The sequence below is a fragment of the Anopheles cruzii genome, chromosome 3 (genome assembly GCF_943734635.1).
Source record: "Anopheles cruzii chromosome 3, idAnoCruzAS_RS32_06, whole genome shotgun sequence".
In the NCBI taxonomy this organism is placed as follows: domain Eukaryota; kingdom Metazoa; phylum Arthropoda; class Insecta; order Diptera; family Culicidae; genus Anopheles; species Anopheles cruzii.
Window position 1 is genome coordinate 35,092,023 of NC_069145.1, and position 11,914 is coordinate 35,103,936.

An 11,914-nucleotide genomic window follows, 5' to 3' on the forward strand; every position below is an offset into this window, starting at 1 on the left:
AAACTCCAAACTGATTCTCGAGCTCGTCGCGCAACTGACAGCGGATAGTGCGAGCGAGACAACAAGACGAAGAAACGTCAAGAAAATTGTAACGGCAAGTAACGGGAAGTAACGGTACAATTCCTGCGTACGATACAATTAAATAGTTTTCAATAAGTACTGAAATTACTGTTGCATTGAAATTTATTTCTTTATTTACTTTCCTGCGTCAAAAGCGTTCCGAAAAGATGCAGATCACAAATTTAATTTGGAAAAATAGAGAATTTATAGCAAACGGGATTTTTGACACTGTCAACAAAGCGCACTTTGACATTATGGCGAAAATCATTCGCGCTTTTGGCAACGGCTTTCACAACCAATGGCAGCAACTCTTCGACCATCGGCATCCGCTTCAGCGCCGCGCAAAAATGACCGTAACGTTCCGAAAAAGTGTCGTAAATATAACGCGGAGAGCGTCTTACTGTCTGTTTCCCAGGTGTTTCTGGTGTTGCAAGTACTCGCCCTTTTTGTTCCTCATCGGTACACCGGCCGCGACCGAGTGTTTTAAAAGTTTCCTAGAGGTACGTAGTTCCGCCACCTATTCGTTCGATTCGTTGCTAACTAGGATGGCTTACCCTTGCAGGGCGAACTCTTTCTTGTATGTGCAGTGTGTTTGCCGAGTCCAAGCAAGCTCGGCGACCCTACGAAGCAAATTTTTCCACAACGGAGCCTTCTGAGGAATGAAGAATTCGTTGCTCTCTTCGAAGGGTTCGAATTTGAAGACCCCTACTTCCACCCGTATGCTGCTTTAGATGTGCTCATCCTCACCGAGGAAACCAGGATCAACGCAAGCCACCGCCCGTTCATCCGTAAGCCTCTTCCCAAGCAGGCGAAACTACAAAAGTTACTCAATGCGGTTCCGCCGGTCCACCGTATGACGTTCTGCGAGTACCCTAACCCGGTGCAGTTGTCAACATATCTTGCACGGAAGTATGACGAAATTGCCGAGTGGTACAGTCGTCAAGACAATTTGTCTTTTCTGCACGATAATTTCGATGTAATGACCGAACGTACCCCAATGCACGAAAGGCGTTCAGCAGGATCGCAGTCACGTGCCACAAATGCCAGACAGTTGAGCGGTTTAGCCGCCGAGGAAGAACCTCGATTCGCAGAAGATTCTCTTGTGGCACGTCAATCTGACCGCAGTGCTTCAGAATCAAACTCAGATGCAATAAGTTCTCAATCGATCGAGTTGGCGAGTCAAGAGATTCAGAATCCAAGTAAGGAATCGATAAACATAAGCTCTCAATCCCTCGATGTGAGAAGGGAGTTGCTGCCCATACCCGACTTTTCCGAGAGCCTGGAGCTTGCGAACCAAGATTCGCCAGAACCTGGTCCCAGTGGATTGCAACAACAGCACCAGCAGCAACGTGGAAACGACATTGAACCGATAGCTTTCGATAGCAGCAGTAGTTCAGACCTATCTACGATTACTACTCTGGGAGTAGGCACTAGAAGAAGCGCATCTCGGAATCGATCACCGCAACCGCAGCAGCAGTCTACAGGCGCCAAACGCCGCCGTGTTCTACGTAAGTAAAAAACTACACAACTTCCATTCGAATGTTCCGCTAAATGTTTTCGTCTGTCTACACTATAGCTATGAACCCGTCACCAAACGATGTTACGGAGTTGACAAGAGGAAATCACAGAATGCCTCGGTTGCCAGGAGGATAACTTACTGTCGGGTCGGCTGATTCAATTTTACTTTTAGCTATAGATAGCAAAAATAATAATTTAAAAGAACTGTTCATAATTGGTGAGAATTGAATTTTGAGCAAGACTTCGAGGAAATCGTTCAAAGCCACGAGAATACCAACCAATACTGATACACCACACCACGGGAAAAATAACCGGTTAGACCAGCTGAAATTAACGACACGAGTGAAACGATTCCTTTGTAAAATTTTAATAAAGCACGCAAAATTATAAATTAAAATAAAACAACAAAAACTTCATTTAAATGTCTTTTTGGTGGTACATGTAACTCTCTGTTCTCAACCGATTTCTCGACTACTTCCACGCCTGCTTGACAATTTTCTTTGACGCAAGCTGCTTTACGACACACGACGTGCTGGTCAACACGATCAGTACAATTGTGATGAGAAAGTAGTCAAAGTCTTCCTTCAGCAGATCGAACGTTTTCGAGGGGGAGACACGCGTCACAAACAAATCGAGCCCGTGCACCAACACCAGACACGTGCTCTCCAGCCCGGATGGTGCCGTGTGCATCCCGCGAATATTGGCCACCGTCTGGTTGTAGTTGATCAATATTTCGTGGGGCAGAGGCAACTCTGGCATGTACGGTATAATGCCTTCCTCGCGCGCTTTCTCGGGTGAAGTGACCGGCCGGCGGGGGTCGAGCAGTGCCCAGGACATCTCGGCAACGGCGCCCGTCGATAGACCGATCAGAATATGTTTGCTAGTAATGCCTTTTTCGGTGATCGTTTCCTTTAACGAGGCGACGGCCATGGGCAGAATGTACGATTGGCGCTCCACCATCGGGAGAGGCGGTGCGTCGAGTGAGCTCCAAACGGTGCTATTGGTTTGCGTTTTACCCTCATACAACTCGATTGATGCTGAGGGTAAGAAACAGGAAAACAAAGGCTCAGAAAAACGACGAAAGAAATACGAAACGCTGACGCTTTCGGGAATAGGTATCACTCTATAACGGATTAACGGATTGACGTGGGATACTTACTGATTTCCGTACGACGAGCTTTTTCATTGTAATAGGAGTATACGAGCCAGTTCTCCGAATGCACCATGTGCAGTGGAGGTCGGACGCGCTTGTGCGACATCGAGAACACAATCGAACCCGATACCACATCCACCAAATGCACGTTCATGATGACTGATAAAACAAAGAAAACGACATTAATGAAGGTTTCGTATCAACGGAATAGGCATGACCTACATCTGTGAATACTGTCCAATCCGTGGGTAGCGACCGCCACTAAGTTGGGATTGATGTACTTGTACAACACCGACCGGTCGGCCATGACGCGCCCTTGCGAGTGAACGTGCTCGATAGGACTCTTGCCTTCGCAGGCAACAATCTGTTGGCGCTTACTGCCACCGCTTAGATCGATCTGCCACGAAGGAGTGGTGATCAATTCCCCTTTCGCCGATCCTGGTGCCTCCCTGTACTGCACAAGAAAGCCGCCCATTTGTGCCGTTTTGTGGTTGGCTGTGAACAGGTGGAAATTGTCGGCTTGCGGGGCCAGCGATTCTGGGACCACGTGAGCTTGGTTGTTGTAGTCAAGGAGCAGTAGCCCCTTCAAAAAGTCCGGTCCGGTTTCGTGCAGCAAGGCTACCTGTTGGACACGGTACGGTAGCTCGATGACACCTCCGCCGGATATTGGCTGTCCCGTGATTGGGTTGAAGATATAGAGCAACCCGTTCTGCGAGACGGTACGATCGCGCCCCAGCACCACACACTGCGCAGGGAGAGGATAAAAGCGGGACGTACGCTGGACTAGCAGTTTCATCGGTTGACCATTGGCGAACCCGGCGAACGTGGGCAGGTAACGGATCCAGTGGTGTTTGCCGGACACGTTATCGATACCGAACACCTTTCCGCTGGCCGTCACAACGATTAGCATTTTGTGCAGACCGAAGTCGTCCCGCACGAGGCCGGCCCGTTGCGCTTTGGAGGGGGCTGGACCGATGCCGAGAATTTGCAGGAACACGTTTTTGACGTGCAGCGCCTGTGAGGCGATGCGGCGCTGGAGAGCGCCGAAAACGTCCCCTAATGACGAAGGAAAAGAACATGGTTTAATGGTCTGTTGGGGAAGTATTTTACGTGCTTGGGAATAAAACACGACGAGGCGCACACAGAACACAATGAACTAAGTAACCGTTGCAGAGATTTTTTTCACTTTCATCAGCCAATAAAGCCGTAATAAGCGGATAAAAAGCAAACCAACTGAAAAGATTAAAGCGAGCATCTGGACTACGATTCTACGGTCAACGGAAAGCTACTTAACACACGATCAAACCAATGGTCCTCATTTTGGTGAGGCCCCAGTATCCAGACTTGGCGAAACACTCACATTCTAAACCATTTTCTTCAGCTTCGCTCAGCATCGCGCGTGGTTCGTGGCGAAGGAAATAGAGTAAAAAGTATAGGTCTACCCGTTACCAATATGACCCCCAACGGACTGGCGGTCGTCGAAGGGATACTTACCGTTTTTGTTATTGAGTTCCTCCTCGATTGCTCCTTCCGCATCGGAAAGGGTAAGATCGAGAAAGTCTGCCGTTGACACCTCCGCCAGTGCTTCCTCCCGAACCCACTTGATCTTGCCCTGTTGGATGAGCACAATTGCGCCATCTTCAGCTGACAGCAATATACGGCACACAAGACCGACGGCGGAACGTGATGAAGCACCTCCCGGTGTTGACTGCTTACACCGGACACCAATCAACTCCGGATCGCCCAGGGTTTCGCTATAGTCGACGCTAAGTTCGATCGCATCGAACCGTACGAAGTCACGCAAGCGGTGCGCGTTTATGATAAGCCTGCCATTGACCCGATCGACCGTACCTTGCAGTAGAATCGGTTCTTCGCCATGCACCGTTCGATCCACCAGGGCCGCATCCTTTGGTCCGAACACCAGTTTCTGATCCGAACGAAGAGAGTAGTAACGGCCGTTCTGTATTACGGCCGCTTCTCCGCGGACCGGCCTTGGACGGCCGACGGCTTCGGAACCAAGGGGCTTCGACAGAATACTGCTACTACTGTCCGAGACTAGGTCGAGTGCGAGTAACTGTTCTTTGGATGCACAAACAAAGAATGTTCCGGCGAGCGTGCAACGTTCCTTTGCAGTCCAACTAGCAGCGATGCGGCTGGTCATAGCACGGGCCTGTTGCCCTGACACCGCTTGATAGGGCGTCACCTCGAGATGAGACCCCCAAACGGGAACTACGTGGTACAGCAATCCGTCGTGCTCGAACCAAACAGCATCTAATGCGGCCTCTTCGGCTACCGCAGGCAATAGTGACCATTCCCACTCAAGGGTTCCACTATTGGAGTTCCAGCCACGTACCAGTGCCGGGAGGCTTCCGGTAACCGTTATTACATCGTGCCCGAGGCTACCGCGACTTAATCGGGCACCGGTGGCCGACGGGTTAGTGACTTGCAACAGTTTCACCTCGCCCCGGGTACCACTTTCCAGAATTTGACGCCAAAGGATTTCACCCGTTTTGGCACTCAGCGCAGCGAGCACGTTGCTCTCCGTGGCCACGATTATTCGATCAACGGAAGTGGTATCGAAGGCACCGTGAACAATCTTGCCAACATATTGCTGTCGCCTGGAAAATACAAATTCGGCTGCATTAAGAAACGGGTACAGGATAATGGAATTCTCTAGATAGGGTAATTACCAATCGAATTTTCCAATCTGATCTTCGAACAAACCCGCACAGCTCACTACGAGCGCGAACCAAACAAACCATCGAAAGCACCCGTTTATCCCGGGGTGCTTCATATCGAGCTATCACCACCGTTTTCTCTGGCCACAGCCGAATCGTTGTGCAAAGCAAGACGCGTTTCGTTAATAGAATAATAACCCGTTTTCCGAATACAGAGCTGAGCCGGAATGAAGAGCCAGATTTTTTCCATCGGCTGATTCGTTCTTCTCACGCACCGATAGCTTTGACAGCAGCAAATGTCAAAATTGAGCTGTCGTTCTGACGTCTGTCAGTTTCCGAAAATTCATTTACCCAGTCCGTTACTACAAATATTAAAATATTATTATTATACAAAAATTATTAAGCCAAAGAGGATATAAATTTTTTCACAAATTTTAATTTATTCAGAGTTAGATACACTTAAAAGTTACAGTTAATAGATCCCTACAGCACCATCAGCCGGGGAGCAATGTTCATTGCCATTAGTTCCTGGAATAGTAGCTTCGCTGCGTACGGTAGCTTTACCTGGGATATCTGTAAAACAGAAAATTGCCGTCAAAAATCGGATCAACATCACCACGGTAATGCTGTACACCACACATACCTGTGTTTTGTTTTTGCAGCCTTTACACTCGAAGGTGTTGTTGCGCAGGTTGGCGATTGCTATCAAACCGCAAAAGTTGCACACGTGAATCCGGTAAGGATCGGACACCTCGAACAAGCGTTCGCGTAGGAACTGTGCCGCTCCGTGCGAGATTTGACAATCACGCTCCATCTCACCGAAACGCAAGCCTCCATCTCGCGCACGTCCTTCCATTGGCTGGCGCACGAGAATCTGGACGGGTCCTCGAGCCCGGGAGTGAATCTTATCGTCCACCATGTGCTTCAAGCGTTGGTAGTAGGTCGGGCCCAGAAATACTTGTGCGTTAATCTTTCGGCCCGTGTGCCCGTTGTACATGACCTCGTTGCCTCGCAGGTGGTAGCCGTACTCCTGTAGGAAGGTGGAAATCTTTTGCACGTTCACCGCGTCGTTGAATGGCGTTGCGTCACCGATTTCGCCCTTGTTCGATCCCAACTTTCCCTGGATGCACTCGATCAGATGGCCAATGGTCATACGCGACGGAATAGCGTGCGGGTTAATGATGATATCGGGCGTGATGCCTTCGCACGTGAACGGCATATCCTCCTGTCGGTACTGGATCCCACACGTACCCTTCTGTCCGTGGCGCGACGCAAACTTATCACCAATCTGAGGTATGCGCACCGAGCGAACGCGAATCTTGCAAAACTTGTAACCCTCACTGTTCAGCGTCAACATCACCTGATCGACAATGCCGGTCTCGGAGTTGCGCAAGAAAGTTGACCCATCCCGTTTCGTGTACCGCTTGGTTGTACCGTCCAGATCGTCGTCCGTTTCGGGCAGCGTAATCGTCTTTCCAATGACCACGTCGTCTCCCGATACTCGCAGCCCTGGCGCTATGATCCCGTCCTCGTCCAGTTTATCGTACAGTGCGTTTCGCATACCCTGGCAAGTCTGACGGTTCGGTTTCTCAAACTGCTCCTCCTGATCGCCGATCCGTTTGCTTTCCGAGTCCTTGTACGAACGGTAGAACACCGACCGGAAGAAGCCCCTCTCGACGGCGGACGCGTTCAGAATGACACTGTCTTCCTGATTGTAGCCGGTATAGCAGAGGATAGCAACGATTGAGTTGATACCCGCCGGTAGCTCTCGGAATCGAAGATACTCCATGGACCGCGTCGTCACGAGCGGTTTCATCGGATAGTACAGCACGTGCGCCAGTGTGTCCATGCGCACGTGGAAGTTTGTTATGTAAACGCCCATCGCTTGCTTGCCCATGGCACTCTGGTAGGTGTTACGTGGGCTCTGGTTGTGATCCGGGAACGGAATGATCGAGGCACACACACCCAGAATCATGGCCGGGTGAATTTCGCAGTGCGTGTAGGTCGTACAGTAGGCGTACTCCTTGTCCTGCTTCAGGTCGTACGGGGTCATCGCGATCATGACCGTTTCCTCTTCGAGTGTGTCGATATACTCAACGACACCGGACGCCACCAGTACCTGCCAGCCGTAGTTGTTGTAGTCGCGGTCTTTTAGCATATCAATGTGGTGCTTTCGCAGCAACAAGCTGCCGTTTTCGACGATCAGCAACGGACGACAAATACGCCCGGCGTCGGTGTAGATACGAATCTCACGATCACGAATATCCCGAATCATGGACACCTCCGACACGATGATGTCCATTTGACGGCGTAGTTTGCGCAGCGTAGCCATCAGCTGCTCGGGATCACGATGAATGCCGACCCAACAGCCGTTGACAAAAATCTTCGTCGCATCTGCAATCGCAGACGGGGCTATCTCTTCCAGGTTCTCCATGGACCACTCCTCGAGAAACTCAAGGATTGGGGAAGGCTGCGAACCGACGGAAATGTATGCCATCAGGGCCAGATTCTTTACCAGTCCGACGGCAGCACCTTCGGGCGTTTCGGCGGGACAGATCATGCCCCACAGTGTGTTGTGTAGCTGGCGCGGCTTTGCCAGCTTACCGTCACGACCGATCGGGGAATTGACACGCCGCAAATGGCTGAGTGTCGAAGCAAACGTTAGACGGTTCAACACTTGCGACACTCCGGCCCTGGCTTGATGGGCCTTCTTCTGATCACCCCAGTTGCCGGTAGCGAGCGAATAGCGCAAACCGTCCGTGATGATTTTCGTCTTGATTGCCAGCTCCAGATTAAAGTCCTTTCCGCGATCGATGAACTTCTGTGCATACATGCGTACCTCTTTCATCAGGTTCTTGAACAGACCGCGGAACAGAAAGGCCAACAGTGGACCAGCCAGGTCCAATCGCTTGTTTCCGTAGTGATCACGATCGTCCAGCTCGCGGCGTCCCAGGGCCGCAAGCAGCAACCGGTGCACCATATAGCCGAGGAAGTATGCTTTCTTCGTCTCGCAAAAGTCCGACACGCCAACGTGGGGCAGCATTTCTTTTTGTAAAATTTCCTTCGCGTACTTGATACGCTTGTCCTTCGTGACACCCGGGCGCGCTCCTCGGGCTCCGATAAAGTTGAGCGCCACATTTTGCTCCTGCACCACAAACGCTTCATCGAGCGATGGTTTCACCATTTCCATCATTTCGGGATCGTCAAAGTCGTAGATGATGTGCTCCAGAATATCGCGATCCGCCACGAACCCAAGCGCACGGAACACGATCATGATCGGTATCTCCTGCTTCACGTAGGGCAAGATCGCAATCACACGCTGTCCGATGGCGGACTTTTTGATGCTTTGACCGCCGCGCGCCATCATGTTCACCCACAGGGTGGACGTTGGCCGAGAGCTGTGCTCGAGACACGAACGGATCTCTGTTTTGTACGCGTACTTGCCGTCCTTCATGCTAAACACGTACACCGTGTTGGTGGCCATCTTTTCCTGGGCGATCAAAACCTTTTCCGAACCGTTGATGATAAAGTAACCGCCCGGATCGAGCGGGCACTCGTTGAGCTCCGTCAGATCGCGATCGGTTAGCTGCGAAAGCAGGCAATAGGTCGAGCGCAACATGATGGGGATTTTGCCGATGAACGTTTTTTGGTGCTGCGTTTCTACGGGATCCTGGCCCTCCACCAGCTTCGTTTTGGTGATGTCCACGTACAGCGGTGCGGAGTAAGTTAGATTGCGGAGCCTGGCTTCGTTCGGCATCATTGGCGAGGGCGAACCGTCCTTTTCCCAGTGCGTTGGCTTCGATAGGTAGATCTGATCGAACTTGAGCAAATAGCGGGTCGGATTTTCCACTTCGCCCGATGAGTGCTGCGCTTCGGCGGTCAGTTCGATAGCCGGAGAGTCCTCCACGATGCGCTGCACCGACATCTGGATAAACTCGTCGAAGCTATCCAGCTGCTGGCGCACCAGCCCTTTCTCGTCAAAATACGCATTAATCACGATCCAACACGCTTCCTGCCACAGCTCGTGTGAGATCTCCTCCGGATCCTCCTCCTCGAAATGATCTATGGGAACAGACAGTAGAAAAAGAAAACAAAAGTCAGAACAGAGCATTTCCCACATTCACTTTCATCACCGTCGTGTTGCACAATACATACCATCCTCATTCTCATACATGATAACTTTTCTAATTCAACACAGAAAACCGCAGCTAGATAGGTTGTGAAGAAATTTACAGATCAAATATTCTCCGCGTCGCTTCGTCAATGGCGGCGGCAACGATAAAAGTGCGACTCAGACTGCCCGAGAATAAGATGCTCTTCTGGGTGACAGCGCGGAGCTGTCAACGGAACAGTAGCGTAGACCTACAGAAGGGGATAAAATTTATGGCAGCATATGTATTAAAAATTATAAATAAATATAGAAAACGTTACTTTTAGTAACGGTATCTCACAATTTATGGTCGATTACGTTGTTGATGCTTTTGTTACTCCGTCTGGATGTAAAGATTTGTTCATTTTTGTTTAAAAAAACGTGCAAACGTTCATTTGTTCAGAAAATGAATTAATTTTGTTCAAACGATGGAGAATCAATTGGGGTGTTGATGCAAAGAACTGCACTGGACAAGGATAACGCATCAAGAGAACACAGACGCTCTTCGATAAACAAGTATGCAACTTTTATGGTCGTCTTTCATTGTGGCGTAGCGCTATGAAGACAAAATGCGAAGAGTCTATTTGGATTATTACTATCAGCCAGCTTGAAACGCCGAGTATCTATTCTGGGTGGTGGTCGGTTGGGACCAACTTGTCAACCCATCTTAACTTTGCTATAGTAACCATCCACCTCCTATAGTCTATAATCTTAAACCATAATATTAAACCAATAGAAACATAGAACATCGATCGTTTTGGGCGTACATAATAAATACTTATTTCAAGCTGTTCGCTACTAACGATGCAATAACGGTTCGCAATTTTTCACTTCCCCAGAACTTTCTTTCGCAATAGTCGGTCACCAAAAACAGAGTGAAACATTCAGCTTTTGTTTAATTTTCTCATTTTATTGTTTACCCGATGAAATTGAAATGAAAAGAAAACATAAGGAAATTATGTATTCATACGGTGCACGTCTTTCACCAACAACGCACAACGGCTTCTCACCATTGTGAACTGTGGTCGCAACCTTTCTGTTTACCTTGCATACCGTTTTTTCTCTCGTACATTAGCATCACAAGCATCGCACATCGCACCGACTCTTCGCGCGTTCGTACTGTGACGAAAGAACTATCATTTGCATACGTGGGTCTCATAACCAATTACTTTGCCTTCGCATCTTGGTTTAGATTTCTATGATTCTAATGTATTACGTTCGAATCTATAGCTCTCTCTCTCTCTGTTGGGATATTTCTAGTCGCAGTTCTACACCAATGAAGCTATCGTGATTCATTTTGCATGGAGCTTAGTTCTGTTCTTTGTCCAACCTTATGTTTTGCACGCGCACATCACACCTGTTTTAGTACCGAATCTAATCGTTTTCGTGTTGTAGTATTCTTTGCCGCATTTTGTTTAGCATCGTCACCACAATTTTAAATTTTGCTAATAGTTCAGGATAATTCAAATTATTTATTGGCTTACGTTGCATGGGTTAATCAGCAGTGGGTTCAGTTTCGCCTGACATTCTTTTCTTCTCTGACATTTACTTTGTCGCAATTTTCTACTAACAATGCCATTACCTGTTCTTAATTAAGAATCGTTTTATCCACGGTTATGATTAGAAAAACCAAACAAACAACAAGAAACCCGCTAACTGGAGACAAACGCTGTTAAGTTTCACAGATGTGCAACAAAATCAAATTGAAGTTAGTTTCTTCACGTTGCAATATACTACAAATGGTCGAAACAAGACGGTACGCGGTACTTGAATTGAAACCATTGATTAGTGGCTTGTGTTTGGACATAGTAGATTGTTCCTATATGCAAAGGTGCTGAGTGATTGAATTGCTCGTAACATTCTGAGACAAGTTTTCCGCTGCACAGAACAGAAAGGAGCCGTTTGATTAACTTACATGTTTCATTTAGCGAAAGATGTGAAAATATGTTCAAATGAATGTTCTGAATTGTGTGTTGAAAACAAGTTATTCGGCAAACCGTCAATCGACAACAATAAGAATCGTTGCAGCAAAAACCCACACTAGTATTTAGTAGAACACAATAAACATTGAATACATTTAAAAGACACTACCTCACAGATTAGTGGGAAAAGCGAGTTTTAATATGTTAGAAAACTACAAATTCGGCATCTAAAAAGCATTTGCAAGTTGGACTCTGTGTAGCATATAAAGTAGAAAGTGATAACGTTTTCAAATCAGGAACCGATATCGTTCGATGAATCGTTTTTAGTCACCCTGAAATACGAGTATGTCAGCTATTCATGCAATGCGGAATGAGGAGGTAAAGTTGTTTTGAATAAAATGACATTTATTATGATTTCGAAAAATCCCATATG

General features: G+C 48.2%; 3 protein-coding genes across 3 annotated transcripts; 1 reads left to right on the top strand and 2 right to left on the bottom strand.

Moving 5' to 3' along the window:
- The first annotated feature begins 228 nt into the window (after nucleotides 1–228).
- Nucleotides 229–1,964, top strand: LOC128275656 (uncharacterized). Its single transcript, XM_053014237.1, has 3 exons — nucleotides 229–560; nucleotides 623–1,568; nucleotides 1,637–1,964. Exons 1-3 carry the CDS (start codon nucleotides 315–317, stop codon nucleotides 1,711–1,713), a joined length of 1,269 nt encoding a protein of 422 aa, XP_052870197.1. The 5' UTR covers nucleotides 229–314; the 3' UTR covers nucleotides 1,714–1,964.
- LOC128275655 (ER membrane protein complex subunit 1) lies at nucleotides 1,959–5,525 on the bottom strand. Its single transcript, XM_053014236.1, has 6 exons — nucleotides 5,422–5,525; nucleotides 4,226–5,349; nucleotides 4,092–4,112; nucleotides 2,954–3,787; nucleotides 2,738–2,890; nucleotides 1,959–2,615 (listed from the first exon to the last, which is right to left on the bottom strand). The coding sequence occupies exons 1-6, from the start codon at nucleotides 5,523–5,525 to the stop codon at nucleotides 2,050–2,052; spliced, it is 2,802 nt and encodes a 933-aa protein (XP_052870196.1). The 3' UTR covers nucleotides 1,959–2,049.
- A 325-nt stretch (nucleotides 5,526–5,850) lies between these two features.
- On the bottom strand, nucleotides 5,851–9,672 carry LOC128272119 (DNA-directed RNA polymerase II subunit RPB2). The gene is made up of 3 exons (XM_053009860.1): nucleotides 9,565–9,672; nucleotides 6,053–9,471; nucleotides 5,851–5,982 (listed from the first exon to the last, which is right to left on the bottom strand). The coding sequence occupies exons 1-3, from the start codon at nucleotides 9,581–9,583 to the stop codon at nucleotides 5,893–5,895; spliced, it is 3,528 nt and encodes a 1,175-aa protein (XP_052865820.1). The 5' UTR covers nucleotides 9,584–9,672; the 3' UTR covers nucleotides 5,851–5,892.
- Between the last annotated feature and the right edge of the window lie 2,242 nt (nucleotides 9,673–11,914).